General features: G+C 55.3%; 1 protein-coding gene across 3 annotated transcripts in view; it reads left to right on the top strand.

The window, feature by feature from the left end:
- The first annotated feature begins 9,924 nt into the window (after positions 1-9,924).
- The window catches only part of WFS1 (wolframin ER transmembrane glycoprotein), a 30,808-nt gene continuing 13,577 nt past the window's right edge, over positions 9,925-27,155 (top strand). The window contains exons 1-3 of one of the 3 annotated variants that reach the window (XM_047718822.1): positions 9,925-10,120; positions 17,905-18,137; positions 26,636-26,718. In XM_047718822.1, the coding sequence (XP_047574778.1) occupies positions 17,906-18,137; positions 26,636-26,718 (315 nt within the window). In that variant the 5' untranslated portion in view covers positions 9,925-10,120; position 17,905. Of the gene's footprint in view, positions 10,121-10,371; positions 10,472-15,409; positions 15,606-17,904; positions 18,138-26,635; positions 26,719-27,155 lie in introns of those variants that run through there. The other 2 variants (XM_047718824.1, XM_047718821.1) reach the window with 2 other exon arrangements.

The following is a 27,155-nucleotide window of genomic DNA, read 5'->3' as shown; positions in this document are numbered from 1 at the left end:
GGGAAAAACAAAACAAAACAAAAAATAACAAACAAAAAAAACGTTCAGTGGACTCCTACCCATATTCCTGACCCCAGAATGATGAGCAAGTAAAGCAGTTTTTCAAGCTGCTAAGTCTAGGCATGGGTTATGATGTGGTAACAGATGACCAAGCCCCACGAAATATGCCTTCGCCCACCCCAGGGGACCACTTTGGGACAAGCAAGTGTGGGGGACAGGGTGCTAGTCCTCTCTCTATCAGACAATTTCCACCACCGCCCCCCATCTGGTCCTCTCCAGCCTCATGGCCAGCCGACCCCCCCGCACCTCTGCTCTCAGCAGCCCAAACAGCTGCGAGCACCCCCTGGTCTGCCACTCCCCAGGACTCTGCACCACCTGAGAGTGGTGCCTTCTTTGAGGAGGACCCTGTTCTCCCCTTCCTAGAGCAAACCTCCCTTTCTTCTTTAGGTCCCAGCTCCAAAGTTACCCTTTCCCCAGCGGCCTGCAGGCACCCTGGGAGTCCACGGGCCTTCATACCCGCGTCTGAGGCTTATTTGGAAAAGCACACTGTCTGCTGCCCTTGACATGGTGTGTTCTGGGCTCCCGCATCTCCCCGGGCCCATCTCCGTGCTGACGTCAGGCCAGACCCTCCTCTCCTTTGCTCAGGGACAGAGGGCAGATATACTCTGAGGACGACGGAAGCTCATGGTCCCCACCTCGGGCAGGACAAAGGCCAGCAGCATTGAGGTTAGCCGCTGATATTGGGTTTCCTCCAGGAAAAATGTTTAATTCAGTGAATTCATGCAACACCTCACGCCCCACACAGTTAACAGTCCCAAAGTGAGCACCAGGATCATCTCGTACCCGGGCTCCTGCTCCATAAAGCAGGTTGCTATCAGAGCCTGACAGCTTCCATTGTATCAAAATTTTAAGAGAAACAATTATCTGTGATCACAGTGAGCTTTCTGGGTAATTTATACTTCCAACGATTGTCGAAAACAGGATCTCTTCGCCTTACGTGTCCAAATTGTTCCCACAAACATCACAAGCGCTTTTCCCCCTCAGTCTTCCCTGTCAGTCTCCCCGCAGCACGTATCTGTTACTCTGATCGCTGCCTGCAAAGTCTTGGGGAGGATTTGAAGCGGGCAATGTTCACCTCTCCTTGACATTTCTTGAGCGCTGAAATGCCTGCGTTTTCTTCTATTGTTTCCTGGTGAAGTGAGCAAGCCATCCCCTCTCCTACCAGCTCTGGGTTTTGTCACGATGACAGCTGGGACTCGGGACTGCGAGCACACTTCGCTTTAGAAGGGAAGGAAGGGAGGGGCAAGCGCACCCTCCTCTGGCCACAGGAAGCCACAGAGAACGAAGGACGTGGGAGCCCACACTCCAGGGGTGTTTGTTTCATGAGATCCTTAGTGACACAGGTGTACATGTTTTAAACCCACATGGACCCTGCCCCACGGGGGGGTTTGTTGGGTTTCAGACGTGGGATCTGCGGGGGCAAGAGGGATGGCATGCCAGCGGGTATTGGGGACAATACGATCCAAAAGGGCTCATAGCATGACCTCATGTGTGTTCCTTGACTTGTCAGAGCCGCTGTGTCCCTGTCTGTAAACTGGGGTAACATCTGCCTCCCAGGGTCATTGTGTCCATGTAATAAACCACCAGGTGTAGTAACCATTAAGCATGGCGATGGTTTCTGGGTGCTATGGAAGGAACTAGCATCCACCAGTCCTGCTGAGCCCTCGTGGACCGTTCAAACAACCCACGGGGAGCCGGGGGACGGGAGGGGACCTCCAAGAGGTCCGAGAGTCACCTGAGCCAGACTTACCTAATGACCCCCTCATGCTCAGTTCTGTGTTGTAAAATCAGCACTTCCTTTGAGCTCTGGCTTAAGTGATGGATAAACTGTGATCCCTCCACCCCATGGGACGTTATTCAGCTCTGTGTTGGGATGAGCTATCGAGCCATGAAAAGACAGAAACAAGACTCGGATGCGCATTACTCAGGGAAAGGAGCATGATTCCAGCAACATGACATGCTGGAAAAGGCAAAACTATGGAGGCAGGAAAGGATGGGTCATTGCTGGGGCTGGGAGGAAGATGAATAGGCAGATCACCAAGGAGCTTTAGGGCATGAACCCACTCCGTGGGATCCTATAATGGTAGATACGTGTCATTGTACATCTGTCAAACCCCAGAGAAGTTACAGCCCCAACAGTGACCGTAATGAACACTCAGGACTTTGGGTGACTGTGATGTATTGATGTAGGCTTACTGATTGTGACAAACATGCTACTGTGGTGTGGGGTGTCGCCGATAGTGAGGAAGAATGTGCCTGCCTATAGGGCAGGGAACATAAGGGAACTCTCTGCATTCTCCACTCAGTTTTGCTGTGAACCTAAAACTGTTCTAAGAAATAAAGTCTATTAAAAAAAAAAAAGATCAGAAGGGAAGGGAGGCAAAAATAAAACAAGATGAAATCAGAGAGGGGAACAAAACAGAAGAGACTCTATAAGAAACAAACTGAGGGATGCTGGAGGGGAGGGGAGTAGAGGGATGGGGTAAACCGGGGGATGAGCATTAAGGGGGCACAGGATATGATGAGCATTGTGTGTTACAAGCAACTGATAAATCACTGACTTCTCCTTCTGAAACTAATAACAGACCGCATGTTAATTAATTGAATTTACATGAAATAAATCAATGAATAAAACAAGCAAACAAAGGACAAAAATTTTCTTTAGGTCTGCACCTCCTTTAGGAAGCCTTCCCTGACTACCTCAGTCGGCTGTCATTTCTCCCAATGTCAGGAATCTGCCAGCACAGGTTCTCCCTGGTTACCCTTGCCTGCTAACAGGTGGGGGTGCTCTGGCTTCTGAACCCAGCCAGCCCATTAGCCCCTCCAGGGCAGGGATGGGGTGTTTCTTTTCTCACCAGGTATGGGGCCCAGGGAGGCCTGGGAGGCTGCTCACTGCGGGTATTCAGTGAACACCTCTACATGCCCCCGTCCCTGGGGGATGTGTGTGAGATGGCCTGGCCATCAGATGGGAAACGGCGTGGCATCAAGCTCACATTCGTGCTCAGCAAACGTTACCACTACAGCCCCTGGGTCCAGGCCTGGTGACACACAGCTCCGTGGCCTGCTGACCAAGCCCCCAAAGGCTCCTGCGTTGACTCAGTGGGGCTGAATGGTGTCCAGAGAGCTGTTAAAGCACATTTCTGAGTGTGTGAGGATGTGGGGGGCACCATCCAATCTGGTCAGGGCCCAAGGAGAACACGCAGGTGCAGGAAGGGCCCTGGGCTTGAGCTGGGACATCCCTCCTCCCTGCCCTCAGACACCAGTGCTCCCCGGGACTTGGGCGGGACTGCACCTGCACCCTGGCTCTCCCAGGTCCCCGGCTTTCAAAGGGCCCATCGTGGGAATTCTCAGCCTCTATAAGCGTGTGAGCCAATCCCCCGTGTGTATGCAGATCTATACTTGTCAAATCGGTTCTCTCTCTCTGGACAAGGACTAATGACCGATGATTCATGGCTCGTGTCAGCGGGGTGCTGGGATGCGGGGGAGGTCATGGGAAAGCGTGTCTCTTCCTACCAGGCATTTGTCTTTCTTCTGCCTCAAAGATACGTTCCTGTTCTCAATGCTTTTTTTTTCCCATATGAAACTTCACAATGTACTTGGTGACTCATCACAAGGCCATTAAGTGGCATTAAGTCTCTGCCTTCAGAGATGAGTAAAGCACGACTCAGACTCGTGGGGGGCCTCAGCTGCCTGGCCACAAGGCAACATGTGGATACACAGGTGGAGCTGGAGGCGGGCGTGGGTGAGCAGGGCTGAGAGAGCCCCTAATGGAGCCCCCAGTCCTCGTGACACAGAGCCTTGTGACCAGCCCCAAGCCCTCCATCGGGGAGTGGAGGAAAGGAGGGAGGGGAGCTGCTGGCGGGACATGGGAGTGCGTGGGTGGAGGGCCAGAGAGAGCAGAGGGCAGTGGCTTGGGAGCCCAAAGGCTCTGCTCATGACCATGGTGTGAATGTGGGGAGACCCCAGCTCCTCAGAATTGGAGGGGGGCCACCTGGTTGGCCAGGGCATCAGGAAGATCCACTGAGAGGTGACACACCAATCCTGTCCTAGATGTGGCCAAGGGCAGGTGGGACAGCCTCCAGCAAGGAAGCTGGGAAGGGGTCCTTCTTATAGTGGGAGCATGACTGGCATGCACTCTAGGAAATCCTGAGTGTGGCTCCTCTGCTCCCCATCTCTCCTGGACTACTCACAGAATCCAGACTTTTGGTGTTGCTGGCCTGGGCAGGACAGGCCCCACAGGTGGCTCCGATGTTGTGCAACCTGGGCTGGAAGCCTCCCGTCTAGAGCAGTGTCCCTCCAACTTCAATACCTACACAAATCATAGGGGGTGTCCCTTTAAGATGTGGATTCTGACTCAGGAGGCGTGAGGGGTTCTACATTCCGAGTACTTGTCCAGGTGAAGGATGCCCAGGGACAGATCCATTGCAAATCACTCAGCTCTACAATCTTGGGTCCCGAATCCCATTGTAGGTTAGAACTCCTCCCCCCCCAGGCCACTGTTGCAATGCAGATTCTTGGGCCTCGCTCTGGGGAGTGGTGAGGGGTTGCTGATGCGGGCAGTCCTTAAGGTCACACTGTGCCAGCAGTCTGGGCTGGGGGGCTGGCATGTTCCCATGTGTCGTTCTTATCTGACTAACCCACACGCCCAGAGCTTAGGTCACTGAGTGCCGCAGATGTCCTGAGGTCCACAGAGCCTCTGGAACATTCAGTCAAGTGTTTTGAGCGCATCTCCCAACTGTCAGTACTGTTTGCTTATTCTGGGGGCCAGAAGTCTGAATTCAGGATCACTGAGCCAAAAAAAATTAAGGAGAATCTGTTTCTTGCCTCTTCGAGTTTCTTGTGGCAGCAGGCTCTCCTTGGCTTAGGGTCCCATCCTTCCAATCTTCAAGGCTGGCATCTCCATATGTCTCCTGGTCCATCTTCATGTTGCCTTGTCTGTGTGTGTCATGGATCCCCCCAGCCCCCACCTCTGTTCTGAAGGACACCTGTGATTGCATCTAGATGCCCGCCTCGGAATCTAGGAGAATTGCCCATCTCGTGTGACCACAGGGATATGTAATCCAATCACATCTGTAACCACCTTTTCTCAAATTAGCCAGCATGCACAGGTCCCGGGAAGTAGGCTTAGATCTCTGGGGGTCATTTTCCATCTAGTGCATTGACGGTCTGCAAAAGCCCCCAACCCTGCTCTCCTCCAGAAATAATTCACCAATCTCCTTCTTCACTTTTCTTAGTAGGCTTGGTGTACAGCCCAAGGCTTGGAATGGGTGGGACGTCGATAAAGATCTCTTGCGTAAATTGAGAAGGATTAAGCAGCAGTAGGGAAGGAAGTGGGACAGGGGTGTGAACGCAGACTCTGACCGCGGGTAGAAAAAATCTGAGGGCTGAAGTGTAGGAGGCATATTTAGATGCCGCATTCAAGAGTCTGAACACTGTGTTGAGGGCAAGAAAGAGCTGTTGTGAGTTCTTTGCATAGGGCAACTCATTTGTCTGTTCATTCATTCATTCATTCATCATTCATCCAGAACTCAACAGCAAAGCTCAGGGCTTGTCTCTCTGTGGGTTTGAAGACAGGCCTCCTGCCCTACACACGCACACATGCGCGCACACACACACACACACACACACACTAAAGACAGAAAAAAAAATATTTTAAGCAATTGGTTCATGGGATTGTGGGGTCTCGCCAATCCACCTTGCCGGGCAGGACGGCAGACTGGAGACCCAGGGAAGAGCTGATGTTGCAGCTCAAACCTAAAGGCCATCTGCCGGCAAAATTCTCCTTTACTGGGGGACCTCAGCCTTACTTTCGCAAGTACTTCAATTGATTAGATGTGGCCCACCCACATTGCAGAGAGTCACCTGTTTGACACAGTTTACTGATTCAAATGTTACTCTCATCTAAAAGGTATCTTCAGAGAAACATCTAGACTGGTTTTTGACCACAGCTGGATACCATGGCTTGGCCACTGTGACATACACAGTAGCCCATCATATAAAATACAGCACATCACAGCCACTGTATTTCTGGTACATTCAGATTTATGATTATTGAATCTTTGTGGATTGTACCTTGCACCATTATGCAATATCTGTCTTTGTTCCTGTGAATGCTTTCTGCCTTGAATTCTTCCTTATGCAAGACTAATTTGCCATTCTTGTCATTTTTTAATCTCAATTTTCAAATGGTGTGCACTTGGGGCCTCTATTTCTCATCATTTGGGGGAGCAGCATTTCTTGTAAATTGCATTTTCCTGGATTTTTATCTTCACCCCAGCCTTAGAGGCTTTTGATGGGAAATTCAGCCCATCCCCATTTTGTATGAAAGCCAATATCCGTGGTTTTATTTATTTCGCCTCCCTTTGTGTTTACTTGGACTGAACTTTGTTATTGCTGTCATTTCCTTCTTTCCTCCTTGCTTAATTTTCCTTCCCTGCTCACTCTCGACACCCTCACCCGCTCCCCACCCCCCGCCTCTTCCAGCTCCTGATAGTCATAATTACACCGATACTCCCCCGTGAATGTATGAAAAGTAAGCAGGAACAGCACTTCCCCACGAGCTTCTCCCTTCCCCACCCCTCCTGCTCGCACCAGAGCAAGCCCTTTGCTCCCTTCCTCTCCCTGCCACCAGATGCCAGGATGTCCCTCCAATCTCTCTGTGGCCCCTTGCTCCGGGGTGGCTGACATTGATTCTATGTTTACTCCCAGATGAATACGGGTTTCTCTTACAGTGCGTGGCACAAATTTCAAGAATCCTTACTTAGCAGTTATCATACAAAATCCCAGGGATATTCAGATTAAATCGAGTATTTTGCAAGGGTCACTGTCCACCAGCATTATCTGTTCTCTGTGCTCTATCTTGAGATCTCTACTGTAGTTGAACTGTCTTGGTGAGAGGGGCTCTCCCGTGGATAAAAGGGATCTTCTGTGTCTCTTATCGACTGGGATATTTTCTTTCCTCTTCCCCAGCAGAGGAATTCCATCACAGCAGGGGGAGGGTTCCTTGATCAGATCATCAGAATCCCTGGGTTGTTTCGAGGTTCCCAAAGTGCAGGCACTATGCTGATTCTCCTGCCTTCGTCTGGGACTGGTTCTTTCTGGAACTTTGCAAGACATGGTCTCCCCTTCTAGGACTTGAAGCCTTCACAGCAGAGAGCTGCAGCCCAAGACATTTTCCTCTGGAAACTTTCTCCTTTCTTTCACTCCTGTCTGCCCACCAGCTCCTTCTGGTCCTCCCAAGAGGTGGGTGTTCTCCCTCCTGGAGCTGCCCGAAACCTCTAGTTTTCTCCAGGATTTTCACGCGCTTTTCCTCCACCCTCCAAGGCATTTTCTCTATGTTATCTTCCCGTTGGCTCATTTTCCTCGCCTCGATGTTTCTTCTGAATCCACCGACAACGTTCAAGGCCTTTTGCTCCACAGAGTGTGTCAAGTGTGTCCAGGCTCGACCTGGGCTGCTCAACCTGTCCTTTTCCTCTGCTTATTGTGTCCCCTCAAAGGGGAATGTCTTGGTCTCTCTGTTATTGTTTGTCAGGTCTGTGAGGACAGGGCGATGGTGGTCTCTGGGGCGGTGGTCAACCAGCAAGAGGGTGAATGACGAGTCATTTATGTTCTTGTAGACAATGAAGACAGCGATGACAAGGCGCTCCCATGTCCCTGGAGAAGGCCTGTCTGCTCCCACCCTCCCAGGTGTGAAGAGGGCTGCTGGCCCCAAGGGTGGGCTGCATGAACTATTCAGGTCGGCCCCCTACCAGCTCAAGGGGAGGACAGGTGGTAAAGAAGGAAGGCTGGAAATAAAAGAACGCATCTCATGAGTTTTCAAAGGGCCTAAGGAACCCAATAGATGAATGAGAAAGCAGATGCTTATCAAAATTAAGAAACATGAGGGGTGCCTGGATGGCTCAATTGGTTAAGTGTCTGCCTTCGGCTCAGGTGATGATCCTGGAGTCCTGGGATCAAGCCCCACCGGAGTCAGGGTCTCTGCTCAGCGGGGAGTCTGCTTCGCCCTCTCTCCCCTTCACCCAATTCATGCTCTCTCACTCTCTATCCAATAAATAAATAAAATATTTAAAAAAAAAACAAACTTAAGGAACATGAAAAATCTAGCCTCATTAGTTAGCATGGAAATGGAGATTACAAAGGCAGGGAGGCCATTTTTCATTTACTGGCTTAAGAAAGGGGTTGAAAAATTAGTTCCCCATGCCAGTGTACACCTCTCAGACGTGAAATGGAAACAATATTAAGAAATCTGTTTTGGTAAAACTGTATCTAGAGACCTGAAAAATCCTATCAGGATCCATGGTTCTATTTCTAGGATTTGGCCCTAATGAAATAGGCAAGCACACACACATGCAGTGGGAACTCAGGGGCCTTTGGAAACCCTTTCTTCCGTAGGCATAGATCCGAAACCACAGACAGTAGTAGTCTTTGAACGATTTTTAAATTTTTTTTTAATTATTTTTAAAGATTTTATTATTTATTTGATAGTGAGAGAGCACAAATTGGAGGGAGGGCAAGCCAGAAACTAAGACCATGTTCTAGAAGCTTAGCAATGGAATGGCAAAGCCTTCCTCAAGGGGCAAAAGGCTAAGCTCTAGAAGCTTAGCAATGGAATGGCAAAGCCTTCCTCAAGGGGCAAAGAAAGAGACAAAAAAGACGTTTTCTCATCAGTAAAAACGAGCCCCAGGCATTGCCTCAATGCTATACTCATTAGGGGTACAGTGAAAAACTTCAATGTATGAAAGTCCCCCAAAACTGAACTTGGGGCTGAGCAGGTGCTGCTCCATGCCCACTTCCTTCCTTCCCCTGTGAGCCTCACAGCCTCAGATGAGATGGGGTAACATCGAGGGGCACAGCTGATGAATCAGATGAGGTGACATATGAATCACACAGCTTTGACTGAAGTGCCCAGTGCTGTGTGTTTGGTATATAGAGTCCACCTCCCAAACCAACTGGGATCTGCTCCCCACATGTTGGTAACAGATCTCTGGCAGCCACTCTGAGGCAGCTTCTGCCATGACCGAGGACAGGCATCCCAGGTTGGCTGTGAGGACCAGACACAGAGCAGACACAGCCCAGGGTGGGTCACCGGCCAGGACCTCATCTTCCCAAGGGCCTGACTGAAGGACAGACCTTCCCCCGCATCTCCAAACTACACCTCCTCAGACACAGGGCAGGACTGAAAGAAGAGGGTTTCCAAAACTGCCTGAGCCTTGCGTCATCCCCCACCCCCACCCCCATTAATGTATTTTTTAAGGTGAATCCCATAATTACCTTGTGAAAAGCGTGCGACATTGCATTTGATTGCGTGCATTTAAAGCTGTACTTGGTTACTTGTACGCATTTAAATGGGCCATAGTTTTCCTTCCCTGCTGCTGTATCAGGGGAGCCCTCTTTGCCTCTGGCACGGCTGGGATTAAGAGGTCTAGCGCACAGCAGGCCCTCAATTGTTAGTTAATACTGCAATAGCAGTGATTATGAATCTGAAGTTGGGGGCCCTGCGGCCAGAGTGGTGGCTGAAAGGTGGCCTGAGTCTTGTCCAAGAGTCCAACCACCTGTTAACAGATGGAGAAGCACAGCACCTCCCTCTGCAACTGAACGCCTTGCGGGCGGGGCGGGGCGGGGCGGGGTGGGGCGGGGCCAGCACGCGGTGGGCCAGGCCGGGGCCGACTCCGCTTGGAAACTTTCGCTGTGGGCGGGTCGGACCCGCCCCGGCGCCCTCGGGCCAGGCTACACCAGTGGGCGGTCGGCGGTAGCCAGGCGAGGCGCCCCGTGATTGGCGGAGGCACGAGATGATTGGCAGGCTTACTGGCCGCACAGCGGACCGAGCCGGCGCCGGGTCTTCCGAGCCGCATCGGGAGTGGAGCGCGGCCTGCGGCCCCGCCCCCGGCCCCGCCCCTTCGCGGAGGGCCGCGCTCCTCCGCTCTCTCAGCTGCTCGCGTCTCTCCCTCCGCACGGCGTCCTAGCTCCCGCCTCTAGGTGTCCGGCTCCTCGCGAATAACTTTGCCACAGGCCGGGAGGCCGGAAGGCGTCGCGGAGTCGCGTGCGGCCCACTTGCGGCCTGGTGAGTACTTCGGAGCGGAGGACGGCCGCGCGGGGGACTGGAAAGGGAGCCGGGAGGCCCCGCCCACTTCGGGCCTCAGTTTCTCCATCTGTGCGGCTGCCCCCAGGGTCCCCCGCACAAGGTCCCCAGAAGGCGAGGGGCTGGGGTCCCGCCCGCACGACGACTCCCGCGGCGACCCCCGCCGGCGCCTGGGTTGGGACTTCCGGGGGAGGGGTGAGCCCCCTCGGGAGTCGCGGAGCCCCGCGCGCTGCGGGCACCGAGCGGCTAACGGCCGTAGCCCCGGGGGGCCCGCGGATGGCGGGAGGGTGGCCGGAGACGCCCCACTCTGCGTCCCGCAGCGCCAGTCTCGAGGTGCCCCGTCATGGCCCTTCCCCCGCGGCTGTCGGCCGGACTCCGCGGCACCCAGGGCGGCCCTCAGTGCCCGCGGGGGCGCGGGTGGGGCCGCGGGATGGGCGGGGGTCCAGCCCACACCGGGGACCCGGCCCGCCGGGATGGGGGGGCAGCCCCTGGGTCAAGCTGAAGCCCCCACTACCCACTTAGAATCAGTGCAGGGCTCACTGTCCCCGAGGCTGCTCCTAGGTAAGGGGATGGGCAGGGGAAGGGGCAGTCCCTCTCGGTCCCGGCTTGGCTCCGGTGAACCCGGCCCTTGGCTGGCCCTCCGCACCATGAATTTCCATTGTGACAGATGGAAACTTTCTGAGGAATCTCGCCTGGCCCTTTGGGATGTGATGGAGCCATGTCCGCCCCGCGCAGTTCTTGTAGTTGGTGCTGAGAATTCCAAGGAGCTAACAGTTGTACCAGATTTACAGTCCCCTCCCCCACCCCAGTCCTACAGGAGTGGGAATTAGAGCCCCAGTGGACACATGATGGAGCTGAGGCTCCCTGGGGACGGATGACCTGTCCAGGATCACATAGAGCCTGGGGGAAGCCTTCCCTGCCCAGGGTCTGCATTGAAAGCAAGCCCTGTCCTGCCTCTCCTCACCTTGGACAGTGACCCTGGCATTTGGCCTGTTTGTGAAGGGCTTTCCCTTCTGGTAGGATCTGTCACTTGCAGAGTGCCCTGGGGACCTCTGTGCTGGTCGCCTGTTCTTACTGCGGCCCTAGCAAGGGTGCCATGTCAGCAGAAGCCCAGAGGCCACGCTTTCCACTGCCCGGTCCTGGCCCCGTGTCTCCAAGGGGATGGGCTTCTCATGGGAGCCCCGTGGTGTCTGACCAGAGATTTAGAGGAAACTTCGCTTATAAAACAACTCCTGGGCGCCTGGGCGGCTCAGTGGGTTAAGCCTCTGCCTTCGGCTCAGGTCATGATCTCAGGGTCCTGGGATCGAGGCCCGCATCGGGCTCTCTGCTCAGCGGGGAGCCTGCTTTCTCCTCTCTCTCTCTGTGCCTGCCTCTCTGCATACTTGTGATCTCTCTCTCTGTTTCAAATAAATAAATAAAATCTTTAAAAAAAAAAAAAAAAACAACTCCTTTGCTGCACCGCTGCACCCCCCACACCCCCAAGCAGATGGACCTTTGAGCACAGGGAAGGTTGCTGGGAGACCGCATCACACCTTCTCTCCCAGGATGGAAGACTCGTGGGGAGGGGGGCTCCCTGCTCATGCTTTCCCAGCCCCTCCTACACCAGGGCTCAACAGGCCTTGGGGGCTGGTCAAAGAGGGGACTCCAGCTCAGTCCTGGCCCCCCTCCCAGAGATGCCTGAGCCCTAGGACAGAGACCAAACCCTGCTCTGTGATGGCAATGATAAGAATCCTAACAGGGAGGGAACTTTATGCTTTATATGGCTCTTGCCCTCTCCCACGTCCCCACCTCAAAGTAGCACTGCTGTGCTGGCCCCAGACACAAACCAAGTCACCCTCTGCTCCCCCACCCCTCACATTCAGTTGGCAATACTCCTGTCTCTCCCAGCCCCAGAGCTGCAGTCAGATGCTTGCCCTGGTCCAGGCCTCCTTACCTTTCCCCAGATGGTCACCCAGCCCCATCCCTGGGCTCCCCATCCTGTCCCCACACAGCCCAGGTGGTTCTTTTTTTTTTTTTTTTTTTAAATATTTATTTAACAGAGAGACCACAATGAGACAGAGAGACCACAATGAGGCAGAGAGGCAGGCAGAGAGAAGAGGAAGCAGGCTCCCCGCTGAGCAGAGAGCCTGATGTGGGGCTCAATCCCAGGACCCTGATATCATGACCTGAGCTGAAGGCTCAAGGTTTAACCCACTGAGCCACCCAGGCGCCCCCACCCCCACCCCGGTGCTTCTTTAATTGTCACCTCCCTGCTCAGCACTGTCCTCCCTAACTCATTCTGGCCCTAGGCTCAGCTCTGCCTCCAAAGCTCAGCGTTCCTTCAGGCCCTTGGGACCTGCCCTTTCTGCCCACACAGCCTTTTCTCTCATTCCTGTGTCCCATCCCCAGCGGTCACTTCCCAGCCACCTGCACTTTCCTGGCCACACGGCTGGTCACTCTCCCTCCACTGCATTTTCTCCAGGACAGTCCCCTGTTGGAATGCCCATGCTCCTCCATTCCTCTTTCCTTCTACCCTCACCTGGCTCACACCCGCTTGACTGGAAGGCTGAGTCAAGGCCTCTTCCACAGTCCCTCCCCTGCCTTCCTAAGGCTAGCAAGACCCCCTTCCCCCACTAGGTGTTTGCAGTCCCAGATGCTGCTCGTCTTTGTAGTTGTCAATTTAGGTGTTATCCTTCCCACTGGGTGTGAGCGCTCCAAGGCCAGCTGTATTGCTGCCTGGGGCAGGGAGGCCCAGCACTGTGCCTGGCGAAGGATCAGCCCCCAGTCCGTGTCTGCTGACCCACTGGGGCCTGGCTCAGAGCAGGTGTGTAGTACGGACTCAGCCATTCAGCAGACGCTTGTGGCTGTCCTTGATGAAGGACTGGGGCATTCCCAACTTGCCTCCCACTTTGTTTCTATGAACTTGGCACATTGAGTGGTGTCGGAATGTTCCTTGGTTTGGCCCTTGATACTCTGGGGCAAAAATAGGTATCTGGGAGCCTCCAAGGGCTTTGTGCCCTTGTCTTGAGGAGTAGCCCTCTGCCAGAGGGCTGAGCCAGGCCATGCTGGAGCAGACACTCCAGATGCTGGGTAACCCCCCGGGGCCCTTTCCCTTAGAGCTCAGTCACAGGCAGGTTGTAAAATATATTTTGTTTTTGTTTCAAACACCTTATATGTTTATTATAGAAAATTAGGGAAATACAATTACAAAAAAGAATAAAATAAAACCACTCATAATTCCTCCACCCAGAGAGAGCCAGTATTTTGTCTTTCATCTTTTTCTGCAGGTAGATGTCGTTTTCATTCTAAAGAGACAGGATAATTCTCATGCTGCTTTAAATCTGGCTTAACAGTGTTATACCAACATTTTCCTTGACCATAAATGTTTATTTGTATATGGGGTCATGGCTAACATCTTTGTAGGATAGCACTGTGCCGAGGGGATGTAATGTTCTTAACTCCCCTCTGGACGGTGCCAGAAAGTGGCCACGTCAGACACCCTCGCATGTGAAACCTGTGGGCGTTCCTGCTTCTTTGCAGGGGCTGGGATTCTAGTGTGGAGGCCCAGGTCAGAAGGTGCTGGAGCAACTTTAAGCCTTCCCGTGGGGGCTTGTTTCAGAGGTGGGGCTGCCCCTCACCCCAGGGAGGGGAGCAGAGTGGGGCCAGATTAGAGCGTTTGGGGCAGAAGACCACACGTGGCCATTCTGCTCCACGTCTCCCTAGAGGCACGGTCCCTGCAGCTCCTCAGCCGAGCTCCTCAGTGTTGGTATTTTGTGTTTTGATGGGATAAAAATATGCCTTGGTACTCACGTGGAAAGAATGCCAGCCACTTTGCTTTTTTGGTCTTACACAATGACGGCTTCCAGGCTACTGCTGGGGCCATCAGCAGGCAGTGGGGTTGGTGGCCCCCTAGCAGACAGTTTGGAGGGGTCTTGGAGCTGGGGCCGAGGCAGGTAGATGCTCCCTGTTTGCTTTCGGGGTGCTGGGGTCTGCAGGGTGGGAATCGCTTGAAGTCACACAGTAAGGTCCCCTAAGCTTGCTGCCTCCCCGAGAGCAGGCTGTCCCTGTGTACCTTGCACATGAGATCCGGGATACATGCCAGGCCAGGCAGCAGGTGCTCCAGGGTAAGGAGACGCAGCCCCCGCCTGCAGGGCTCGCAGCATCCCAGGCAAGAGAACACGTAACAGCAGGAAAGGCGGGACCGCCATGTGGGTCCTTCCACCAGGAGATGGTCTGTGATCCTCCCTGTGACCCAACCCTGGCAGTGAGTTGTCTCATTTGTAAATAATAAGCCCTTTTCTCCCCAAAGGGCTTGAGCAACTCTCAGAGACCCCGAAAATTAATTTTCTTTTACTCTTCCATTCTTACTAAGCAGAGATTTTACTTAAAACAGTTATTTTTAGGGTGCCTGGGTGGCTCAGTGGGTTAAGCCACTGCCTTTGGCTCAGGTCATGATCTCAGGGTCCTGGGATCGAGTCCCGCATTGGGCTCCCTGCTCCGCGGGGAGCCTGTTTCCCTCTCTCTACCTGCCTCTCTGCCTACTTGTGATCTCTCTCTCTGTCAAATAAATAAATAAAATCTTAAAAAAAAAAAAAACAGTTATTTTTACTGTCGTATGATATGCCTTATACTTAACCCACAGGCCACTCAGAACCCGTGGTTCCCTGTGGTTCCTCCCAGAATGTGTTTTTCAACGGACCAGGCCCTGGTGTAGCACCCAGGAGGACCAGCTTGGGTGTGCTTGCTTGCTTGGTTGTTTGTTCGTTTTAATGCTTTATGGTTTGCAGATTACTTTCTCTTCTTTCATGCCCTTAATCCCTATGGCACCCCTCCATGGGAGGTGTTTTTCCCATTTTACAGATGAGGAAACTGAGACACAGTGAGTGAAATTTAGTCGCTGCAGGTCCTGGGTAAAACTGGGACTCACTCCCCATGTCACGTGTTAGTAAAAATTGTGTCCCATTGGCCAGGGGTCTGCTGGTAGAGGATGGTTCTACCTGAGATGGGACTCAGCAGAGGCAGCGGGGACACTCCCAGGAAGGAGGCACTTTGGGCCCCAGCACTGGAGGAGGAGGGCTCTCTCTCTGCCAGAGCACCTGCGCAGGCCACATAGCAGCTCTGGGAGGGGCAGGGAGAGAAGGGCAGGCGTGGCTGGGGTTGGATTGTGAGAGGCCCCTTTTTCAGAAATGGGCTTTGTGGAGTTGAATTCCAGCTCTGACACCGTGAGCTGTGTGGCCTCGAGCACGTATCCTACCTTTCTGGACCCGCATTTCCTTGTCTGTGAAACGGAGTGAGGATTGAAGGCTAAGCCACCCATCTGCCTGTCACACTGGCTAGTGGCGGTACCCGGCTCCCAGCACTGTGTGCAGTCCCCCACCCCCGAGAACATGCACGGGAAGCGCGGAGAGCAGAGCGCAGCCCAGATACACGTCCGTTCCTGCTGCTGTTCCCGACACAGGTGCGGCGGTGCAAGTTGGCTCTCGTCAAGGCGAGCTGTGCTCTGCTGTTCCGAGAAGATGGCTCTTGATCCTGGGGGCAGCGGGCCATGGGAGGTGGCTTGGTAGGATGTGGCCCTATGTGGTCTGAAGAACTGACGTGTTGGCTATCTTGGGTCAGGGGGTGGGTGTCCCGCATGACTTGGTTCTGTGTGGCTTGTCACCGCGGGTTTCCCCGGCCCACTCCTGGCTACGTGCTCGCTCTGGTCTACACTTGCAGCTGAATGGCAAGTTTCATAGACGCCGCCTCTTGTTTGGGTTCCCTGAAGCCTGCAGTTTGAAAACAGCACCGAGCAGTGTGTTGATTTCCAAGCAGATTCACGTGGCTCGGCCGTGCTTTTGTCTTGCCCCTGGGGGATGTTTTAAAATAAGGACTCAGTGTTTCAGATGGAGGAATGTGCAGATTGAAATCTGTGGGGTTGTTTGGCGGACACAGATCCCATCTTCAGGACCCACTGTGGCTGGGGACAGGGCAGGCCTGGTTGTGTAGCCCCTGGAAACAGGCATGTGGCTCCTGGGGCCACTGCAGCTCTTCCTGTGACAGTCATCTCCAGAAACATCCAAGGGGCCCCTACTGTGGCAGGCCTGCTGCCTGGCACTGGGCGTTTGGGGATGCCTGGCCCCCATATGCAGCCTGTCCTCTCATCTGGTCCTCACGGGGCCCTCTCGTGAGCTGACTTGTCCCATTTACAGTGGAGGAAGCAGAGGGACATGGCCTGCTCAGGACCACAGAGCTGGGGGGCACGGGGCCAGATCTCCACATGAGCAGCCTCTCCCTGCTCTGCTCGCTTTCCTCATCTCAGTGAAGAGGACGGATGTGGCCTTGAGTCTGGGGAGGGTCATAGCATCTTTTTGGAGTCTAAGGAAAAGCCACCCGGGTCCCCCATCCAGTGCACACGTTGTCCCGACAGTTTCAGGGGTCTATGTCTTCTGAAGCCCATCCAGGGCCCCCAGGTTGGGGATCCTGGGGCTGGAGCACCTCCCAGAGCTTTCAGCTCCATTGTGTCAGTGGTGGTTTCTGCCATTTTGCTAATCAGCACATGAGGTCCCTTTTACTGACTGACTGAGCCCTTTCCCTGTCATGAGAGGGCTGTAGAAGCACCAGGCTCTCTAGTCTGTTCCAGTCCATTCTCTGTTCTTGGGCACCTCACTCTGCCTTTTAGTGCATATTCATGTCTGGTGGCATCCAAGCCTGGTGGGTCTTGTCCTGTCTTTCAGGCCTGGCACAGAGGGCTTTGCCATCGGGCACATCTGCCTAAATCCTGGCTTCATGGGTTGTTTGCCTCCCCCCTTCCTGGCCCCCCACCCCTTTCCTCCTCCCCTGCATCCAATCCTCCTTTCGTTTACCTGCTAACATTTAACTCTTACTCCGTGGTTGGTTCCTTCTGGGAACTCTGAGAGGTCATCCTTCCCCACCTCTCTCCTGGCTTGTGGTGAAGGTGATGACCCCTGGTGGCCCTTGGTTTGCAGCCGCACCTCCTGTCCCATGCTCTGTCTTCACATGACATTCTTCTCTCTATGTCTCTGTGTTTCCCTCCTCTTCTCAGGACACTGGTCATTGGATGGGGGCCCATCCTAATCCAGGATGATCTCATTTCAAGATCCTTAATTACATCTGCAAGTAGGGTCACCTTCACAGATTGGAGGGGGGACATACAAGGTGGAGGCCACACTTCAGCTCCCCAAGCCAGGCACTGTGCTCAGTGCTCCGTGTGGATTATCTCACTGGACCCTCAAACAACTTTGCACCATCCCTGCTGCTCAGGCAAGGACACTGAGATCACAGGGCTTGTGCCTGCTGAGGCAGGGGACTTCAGGCCTGAAGATGTAGGGCCCAAGCTCATGACTGCGATGGGGCCCGTTGAGCCAGAGGCCTTGAGTGGATTTCTTCCCTCAGTTTCCTCATCTGTGAAATGGGCACGGTCTTGGGGCTGCCATGAGGTTGAGTGAGATCTCATACAGAGCATGAGGCGGCCCTCACCCCATTTCTTTCTTTCTTTTTTTTTTTTTTTTTTAAGATTTTATTTATTTACTTGACAGAGAGAGACAGTGAGAGAGGGAACACAAGCACACAAGCAGGGGGAGTGGGAGAAGAAGTAGGCTTCCCACCCTGGGATCATGACCTGAGCCAGAGGCAGACGCTTCACGACTGAGCCACCCAGGCACTGCCCCCCCCCACCCTCCCCACCTCCGGTTCTCTTTTCTGTCCCCTTTCTGCCCAGCACTTGAGGCCAGAGCAGGCTGGGCCTGGCCGCCCTTGTGCGTCTGACCCTTGGTTTTTCTGGCCGGCAGGATGGACCCCGGTGCGCCCCCTGCCAGCCCTTCTGGCCCACAGCCTCCTCCGTTGCTGCAGCCCCAGGCCCGCTCAAGGCTCAATGCTACTGCCTCGTTGGAGCAGGACAAGAGTGAGGCGCCCCGAGCTCCTGGACCCCAGGTTGGCCCTGGGCCAGACATGGGAGACACAGCTGCCCCAGCTACGGCTCGGGCCCCGAGTGCTTGGAGCCGAGAAAGAGCAGACCGAACAGGTAAGGGGCTGGGGCTGGAAGCCAGGTGGGCAGCAAGTCCTGGGCCCAGGTGCCCTGCCTGGTTCCTCCTGTGGGCCGGGTCCCTTGGGCTCCCACATGCGCAGCGGGCTTTGCTCTTGATGCACGGACTTGGGTGGTAGCAGAAGTCACGTTTCCCTATTTTATTTATGATCTGATGGCTCCGGCACTGATTTGTGCACACTCCAGGCTGGTTCCACACCAGGCACTGTGGAGTGAGAGGAAGACTTTCTCCCCCACTACTCCAGCCCTGGTCCCACATGGTGCTCGGGGGAGCCCATGTGGTCTCCTGCCCGTCATGGCCACTCCTCAGGGCCATTTGGCCAGGGAGCTCTTCTTGGTCTGGGGATCCACATGGCCACTCCCCTTAGGGGCCAGCTGCCACCCTGGAATGCACCTAGGCCTGGGTCCCCAGTGCCCTCGGGATCATCCTCCATCCCCAAGCTGGACTGCTAAGGGCTGCCCTGCGCCCTGGCACTCTGGGGCCTCTTCAGGTTTCTGCTCCCCGAGGCCTTCCCCGGAGGCACCTTCCAGGGGCAGAGGTGAGCTGGTGTGAGGACCAGAGTGGGACAGGACAGTTGATCATGGGACCAACTGCCTCGCTGACCCTCAGGCAGGAGTGCTAGGGCTTGGTCCATCTTCCATCCACCTCCTGCCCACTGAGCATGGCCCTGAGTGGCCGTGGGTGTCACAGGTGAACCTGGTCTGGAGCGGAAAAGTGAGGGCTCAGGGTGATAATGGTTATGGGTCTGGCCTGTGATGGAGATACGCCAGGAGGGAGCTGCACTCAGGACTGGTCCCTGGGCTGGAGCACTGGCCTGGTCTGAGTGTCTTCACGCTCCCGGGGCTCCTGTGGATGGAAGGAGCCCCAAGCCTCTGGCTCTGATGTTTGTGGGAAATGTCACTGGTACTGGCAGTGTTCTTTCTGGTACTTTACCCAAGGCTTTCCAGTATGCTGGATGTCTTACTCTCAATGGAACCGGCCCCGCAGTGTAGACTATTCACTCTGATTACAGATAGGGTCGTGCAGTCCCACCCTGAGCGCCAGGTCCCCATCTCCCAGCACACCAGCACTGGTCCACATTCTCCGGGCCTGCCCCCATGCTTCCCCACCTCCCTTTGCCCCACCCAGAATGTGCCCTCCTCCACCCCCTCCCCCTGCTGAAATCCTCCCCATCCTGAGGGCCCCACTGCCTCCTAAACTTCCTGACCTTGACCTACAGCAGGAAACACTGTGCCATCCTCACCTGACGTGGGTGCCTATGCACCCGTGTGTATACACACGCATGCAGGCGCACGTGCACGCGCGCGCGCGCACACACACACACACACACACACACTCAGTGCGAACAGAGATTTCCCGAACACCGTTCTTCCTTACTGTGTGAGAGGATCCGTTCGGTGACTTTTCTGTAAAAGCGATGCTGCTTGTGGACAGTTAAATGGATTTTGTGATTCACTGTGTTGAAACCGACAGCTTATAAAACGCTTTCTGCAGGTGACTCCAGCGCCAGTTCTCCGGGAATGTTTCTCAGCTGGGACTCCCTGGAGCGCGTGTCTGTCCCCGTGGATTGTTACTGATTGTCAGGGCCATGAGTGGCCCAGGGAGGGCCAGAGACAGGTCCGTCTTGGCCCAGGCCCTTGAGCTCCATGCCTCTGAGGGCGTCAGGAGGCCACACTGAGCCCATTTCTGCAACTGTAAAGTAGGCACAACCATACCAGCCCCGTGGGGTCACATGGGGATCACACCAGTGCCAGGACCATGTGCCTCGGGGAGATGTTCCTCAGGCCCTGGTGTGTATGGGAGCGTGCATGCTCAGCACGGGCCCCTTCGTCCCCTGCAGGCACCCAGCATTGGGGCCCCGAGATAGTGGGTGCCTTGTGCTTCATGTTACCAAGCAGCCTGGCCCCCTGGGTCCTTCACGGAGATCCTCTTCAACCCTCCTAGAAAGGGCACCTGCTGTTTTTTGACCCCCACCCACCAAGAACCTCTTTGGTGACTGGTCTTCATATTAGCTCGGGGCCATGCGTGTCTGGCTTCTGTGTGCGTGCCACAAATTCCTTCTCTCCCCCAAGGGAGGCTCATGCCCCATGCTAGTTGTGTGCACGTGTGTGTCGTGTGTGTGTGTTGGGGGGTGCTTTCTTGACCGCCTCCCCTGCCTCGGGTAGGACGCTGGGCCTTCTCTCCCTTAGTCCCAGGCTGCTGAGAGGAGGCTTCGTTCCGCCAGGTGGTCTGGACGAGTTGAGGAAGGCCAGCCCCCACTGCCACCTGATCACACCTCCCCTCCCATTTCTCCAGCTCACCCAGGCTTTGTCGTGTTTTCCTTCCCCCAGAGAGGCTGCTGCTTAAGATGCCCACCCCCAGCTTAGCCGTGCCGCCTGTGCAGAAGCCCCCACCTGCTGTGCACATCTGTGTGTACCATGTGGCTGGCCCTGTCTTCAGGGCTTTCCCTGGGCCACATCTGATCCCCTCACAGTGACCTGGGGGGGGAGTGCGGGGAGCTCTGTTGTTGCCCCACTCAGAGGTGAGGAAACTGAGGCACAGACTTGCTCAAATGCCCAGCTGCTGAGTGATGGGCCCACAGGTGACCTGAGGCCCCTGGGTTAACACCAGACACGCCCAGCGGAGATGGAGCTGTGATGGAAGCTGGCTTGAGTCTCCCCTGTGCAGTTCACGTCGGGCCAGTGCCTGATTCATTCCAGAAACTCACCCACTCCTTGGGCACTTCTGATCTTTGCATCTCCTTGAAAGATCGCCATGTTCTCTGCTTTGTTTCCAAGGCCTCTGGGCAGATGAGGGGTCCTGACCCTGGGTTCCCAGCCACAGATGCCTCACTGCTGCAGGGCACAGAAACCAGGGCTGGAAACACACTTGGTTTCAATCTGAGCACGCAGACTCTCCTTGGAGGGTGGTGTCGAGACCACGAGTTTTGGGTGGGAGTCAGGAAACAGCTGAGGGCTTTGTTTGCCTTCCGCCCCACAAAAGACGGAGAGAATCAGGCCCTGGCAGTCTTGTCATCTTGGGGTCTCAGACCCACATCCAGGCTGTGCTGCTCTGGGTCCATCGCCGGTCACAGGCGGACACAGCAGGCCCTGCCCTGCTGGCCCTGCAGAACCCAGAGCACATCTGCCCAGGGAGGGGCTTCATGGGCCTGTGTTGGATCCCTCACCTGCGCGTCCGCAAAGGTGAAGTGAGCCCCAGTTAGGTGCCCACAGGTCGCAAAGCATGAGTGTGGAAGGAATGCTTTCCGTGTCAGGCCCCACTTTAGGTTATATCTGGATTAGTGTGTTGCTTCTCCAACATATTCAGACTGGAACACCAGCTGGTGACTGTGAGGTTGAGATTTGAACACACTCAGGGACTCTCTGCTTACTGGGGGTGGGGGGGTGGGCGCAGGTGGTGTGCCCAGTGCTTGGGGTATTTCTCCAGGGAGCCCAGTGCAGGACTGAAGCAGAGACGGCTGGGCTGGAGACCCTGGTGAGGCTCAGCCCTGCCCCCCAAGAGCCCTGGGCCTGGGAGAGCCAGAAGCAAACAACCATCCTGGAGGACAGGTGCTGTGCTGAGGACAGCTGATGTTATGGGGGCCTGGGGAGCACGAGGCACCCTTTCTGCTGACCTCGGTGGGCAAGGGCGGATCACCAGCAGGACTGCCAGTGCCGTGAGGCCTCCCAGCTGCAGGGCCACAGCCTCCCTCCGGGAGGGATCCAGGGGAGTACATGGAGAAGGACCTGCACAGTGTGGGGCCGTGCTGGACTCCGGGCTCCAAGACTGATGGCCCCTTGGGAAGGAGTCAGAGTACAGGGTTAGGAAGGCAGCCAGGCGGGCCCTCGAGGGTCATGATAAGGAAAAGGGTGTTTGGGGGAGCGTTGGAGGGTCTAAATGAGAGGGAGACATGCTCTGTGTCACATTAAAGAGGAGTCAACCCTAGCTGCCAGGCAGAATGGTGGCCGAGGGGCAGGTGGAGATGAGGGCAGAGGAAGCAAGGCTGGTCCCCAGGTCTCTGGCTGGAGCCGTGGGAGAGTGCTGGGGTTCAGAGCTGGACCGTCAGAACCGATGCCAATGTGGGAGTGTGAGCAGGCACAGAGCGTTGAGGCCTTGCTGTCCTGGGGACAAGTCACAGTGATAAATAGCTCGGGTTCTTGTTCTCTGGTCAAGGTGTCAGCCATTGACAATCCAGAGACTTTTCCACACAGGTTATTTTGTCCTGACCCCAGTACAAGCCCAAGTCCATCTGGTAGCCATGCCTGTGCAGTCACCTTGTCACTATAGGACGCCCTGTCGTAAGCTGCAGAGTGGCAGGGTCAGGTGGTTTCCTGAGACCTTTGGAAAGTTGGCCGTGTGCCCTCATCAGTTACCTTTAACCATCGACTTGTGTTCCAAGCCTCAGGCATCACTTCTTCAGGAAGCACCACCCCCCATCAGGACTGATGACTTCCAACACCTCCACGGCTAGCACTAATGAAATGTGACTATGCTCGCCCCGCCCGTGGTTGGGCCTTGAGGGCAGCGGTCCTGCTTCCTTCAGCTTGCTGCCCTTAGCACGTGGGCGGTGCTCAGTAAACAACCCCGTCCTGGGCTGTCAGGAGAGTGGACTCCTGGCTGGATCCCCCGGCTAAGCTCGGCCAGCCCTGGGCAGGGGTCGTTCACCCTGTTTGTTCACGAGAACGAGAGTCAGCATCCCAAAGGCTAATGAGACAGCCCCTTGGTGCAAGGCGACCCCCGCTCCCTGTGTGTGGGACACCCTGATGGTGGAGGACAACCCGGCCATCCCATGTGTGGGACAGCCTCTTGGTGCAAGGTGCCTACAAGGACAGACGATGAACCCTTGGCTGCTTTTCACCTTGCCCTTTCCTGCAGCTGCCAGTGGCGGGCATCCTGGGAGGACCAGGGAGGATGGGCAGGAGTGAGGAAGGAGCAGGCGGTGGCTGCGGGAGGACAGGAGCACTGCACCATCCTCCTCCTGCAGGTGTCAGGTGGCCCTTCATTTCAGCAGCAGATCCGGCCAGCAGCCATTGGGAGCAAGGGCGCCAGCTTCTGTCCTGCTCCCGCCGTGTCTGGGAGAGCTTCGTGCACGGGCTTCCCGCTCGTGGCCCAGGGTCCTGATGCAGTCCAGAGTGGGTGTGAGGCTTGCTCACCACCTTCCCCCTTTCTGCAGAGTGGCCACGGTGGCTGGGGGCTTGAACTTGCAGCGCAGTCACCGTGCGGAACATGTCCTTGTGTCCCTGCATTGGGATTTGCAGAGACAGGAGCACCACGGACCCTGCCCACCCTCCTTCCCTTGGTGGCCCCCTTCCTCGTCCCTCCATCCTGCACCGCTTGTCCAGCCGCAGGGTCCAGTGCAGTGCTGGCAGCTGGACTTGGTTGGGTCAGACCCGCCCCCCCCCCCCCCCCCCCGGACAGAGTGTCCCTGTGAAGCCCGGTGGGAGCTATGAAACACCACGTCCCAGTTGCGAAGGAAAATGGCAAAGGACCCCGCCAGGGAGAGGGGACAGCTCCAGAGAAGATCAAGGGTCACATACCAAGTCAGAAGGGCACACGCACGGCTTTCTAATGCAGGGAATCTGTGGAGAAAACAACGAAAAGATGGGGAAGGGCATGGATGTGGTTCTCCCATGGGCTCTGGCAGAGGCGTGCAGACCTGCCCAAGGCCAGCAGCTCTGGTTATTGCTGCTTGGTGACAGGAAGCCTTTCAAAAATGAGTTAGAGTCGGGACCCCTCCAGTTGTGAATGACACAGAGACACAATATAAATTGACATAAGCCAAAAAAAAACCAGGTTGAGAGGAATTTCTTAGTTCCGGGATCTGTAGAGTATACAGCGTGCTGGTTTCAGGACTGGATCCAGGGGCTCAGATGCTGTCATCAGCAACCCCAGCTCTGCTTTTCCTCATCTCACGTGGGTTCTCTCACTGGGCAGCCCTCCAGGCCTCCCCACTGGCGTCCGTCAGCTGAGACCTAGTGGCAGGAGGATGCTGGTTTCCCAGCAGTTCAGTGCAAACCCCACTGGCCTGGCTTGGGTCTGTGTCCAACCCCGAAACCCAAGTACCGTGGTCAGGGAGACGGGGGCACACCCCGCCCCCCACCATGCAGCATGGGTGAGGGACAATGGCACCAGACCTTGATGACCAATATAGGGAACGGTGGGTACCCAAACAGGACATCAAAGTGCTGAGACCAGAAAAAACCAGGAATGCAGGTTGCATGTGCAAGGAATAGTGTGTTTCATGGTCCTTGGTCCACACTGCTTCAGCCAATTCTGGGGGGTTATGACACTGGCCAGTAAGCCCTTGACCTGTGGGAAGGCTCCTGCTTAAATGGAAAAAGCCAGAGCCCTCTGACTGGTCTGCAGCACGGGCCCAACATTTGAGTAGTTGTAGAAATATTTCTACCAGTGCCAAGTGGGACCTGGAATCACAAAGAAGGTGTGGCGTATGTTTCAAGGAGGTTCTGTCTACTGGGGAGACTTCTTGAAATTCCAGGCTATGAATAACTTCCATGAAGAATTAATCACAGCCAGCATCTTCAGCCAACAGTTGTATGCTTGAATCCTCCCTATTCTGATCAGAACACAGAAAGAACATGGGCTTGCGAGTTCAGTTAGTCAAGAAACGTTTTGGACTTATGGGAGGTGCCCGGTGGGCCCTGCGGTGGGAGGTGCAGTGTCAGTGAGCGGCAAAGGCCAAGAGGAGGGAAGTGGGGAGGAAAAAGAAACCCACATTTTGGGAATGCCAACTCTGGCCCAGTCACGTAACACAAAGTGTCTTGTCCTTCATGACCATCCTGTTGTTTGGATATTAACGACTGGGTTGAAAATGACCCTGGCTAGGTCACATGGCACTTTGAGGTTAATGGCAGAGTCATACACAGGCTGGATTTCCCTCCGTGTGCACACTCCTCCCCCAGAGCCCATGGAAGGGACTGTCTTGCAGTTTGCAGGCTTTGTGCTCTCGTGTTCAAGGCCAGAGTGTGCATCCAGGGGCTGGAGGGGGTGTGACAGGGGCCAGAAGGGAGCAGTGGCCTTGGCTCAGGAAGCACCAAGGTCCTGGGCACAAGGGAATGGTGGGCATGCTGAGGCCACACTGGGCAGGGGCCCCAAGGACCTTGGCAAGGAAGCCCAGTCTCATCTCAGGGAGAGGTGACCTGGTATCTTCCAGCCATCCCACAAGAGGGCTGCAGTGTGTACCTGAGCTGTGAGGTCTTAAGAAGAAGCCTTCTCGCTCTCAGCTGATCCTAGTCCCCCGTGCCTCTCCATCTTTGCACCTGAAGGCTGCGCTGGCCTGAGCCATGCCCCGGCTTCCTCCCAGAGTCCTGTGTCCTGTGGACTCGAGTGCCCGGAATGCAGGGCCTGGTGGCACTGGTGGCTGCAGAGCCAGCTCCAAGCCTGGCAGAGCTGATTCTGGGAAAGGCCTGGATGAACCCATCAGGAAGGCTGGTCCTTGGGTGATGTCACAGGAGGCCCAGAGACTTCTAGAGAGTGAAAGGCTGTCAGTTCCTACTAGGCACCTACAGTGGAGTCAGTAGCGGTACATCCCACGGTTGCCTGGAGGTGTCTAGGACCTGCCAAGGTGGGTTGTGGCGCAGGACGGAGGCCCCCGCATATTCGTTGTATAAAGCAAAGACAGACACTGGTAAAAAAATAAATAAATAAAAAATTTTTTACGATTAGGCTGCCTATTGCTGGTAAGGTTGTAAAGTTGGTGTGTTTCCATGATACTTTCGTAACTCAGGATAACTTTTTAGAAAGTAGACTATAGTATGAGCTGTATGATGTTTGGGCCCTTGGGCCTAGTAACACACCTGAAGGACTGACTGGGAGAATGACCCGAAAAGAAAATATATCCACAGAGTGGTTTTGTGGCCCCGTTTTATAAAATCAGTGAGTGTTGGGAATAATGCAAAGGCCCAGTGGAGTGGGGAGGCCCAGCAGCCCGAGCACGTACCTCCGATGGGTTTCTGAACTGTGGGGATGGTGCCTTTCACTGCAGAGTAACGTGGGATGTTGATCATGATTCACTGTCGTAAATGTAACATATATGCGCATGTGTGCGCGCTCTGATCGTGGCCTCTAGAACTCATGTGCGTGTAGATGGCAGTCTTGGAAAACATGGATTTGGTTCGTCTTTTGGGGCACAGGTGTTTATTTAGGTCAGGGGCTTTCACGCTGGAGTCCTGGGATCTTTCTAGAGCCCAACTCAAGCAGGTCTGAGCTCGGGGGTGAGGGTGGGACTGGCGTCTATGCCCCCTCATCCTCGTCCTTCCTGCTGCTCTAAGCTGCTCCCCTCCATAGCAGTTTTGCTGTCCATGTTCTGGGGCTGTCTGCATCACTGGAAGGCAGCATGCTGGCATATTCTGTCTGCGTCTGACCTGGATTTTGACAAGCTGCCCTGGGTCTGAGCCCATTGTTGTAGTCCCCTCCACTCCCAGACAGGCAACAGGGACCAGCCTCGTGACATTCTGTGTGCTTTTCTCCTGTGTGAAAGGGCCCGTGAGGGGAGATGTGGAAGTGCCCTTTGAAGAAGTCCTGGAGAAGGCCAAAGCAGGGGATCCCAAGGCACAGACAGAGGTGAGGACCATGTGTCGGTGGGAAGCTCAGCCCACAGGCCCTGCACAGTGGCCCTGGGGGAAGCCGGTGCTGTGCGAACGGGGAGCAGGGATGCCGGGCCCCTGTTTGCTGTGTTCCCATGTTCTCTGTGTCATTTGCCTTCCACCACCCTCTGCAGATCCCGTGTTCTCGCCCATGTCCAGCTCACACCCCATCTTGGCCCCCCTCCTCTAGGATGCCTTCCCTCCTTCCTGTCTGCCCTCAGTGCCCTGGCCCCCTGCACCCCGTCTTCTCATCTGTGAAGGGGGGCCCACACACTCCTCACAGTTTTCTGAGGCTCATGGGCCCCGAGGGTCCCACAGGCCCCGCTGGGGGCAGATGCCCCAGGGGCCCCAATCCCACCCCCTGTCTTCCTGGCCTGGGCGAGCTGGGTGGGGGAGGCAGGCTGGCCAGGAGGA

This window comes from Lutra lutra, chromosome 2, assembly GCF_902655055.1.
Source record: "Lutra lutra chromosome 2, mLutLut1.2, whole genome shotgun sequence".
NCBI lineage: Eukaryota > Metazoa > Chordata > Mammalia > Carnivora > Mustelidae > Lutra > Lutra lutra.
This window is presented reverse-complemented; position numbering and strand designations above follow the sequence as displayed.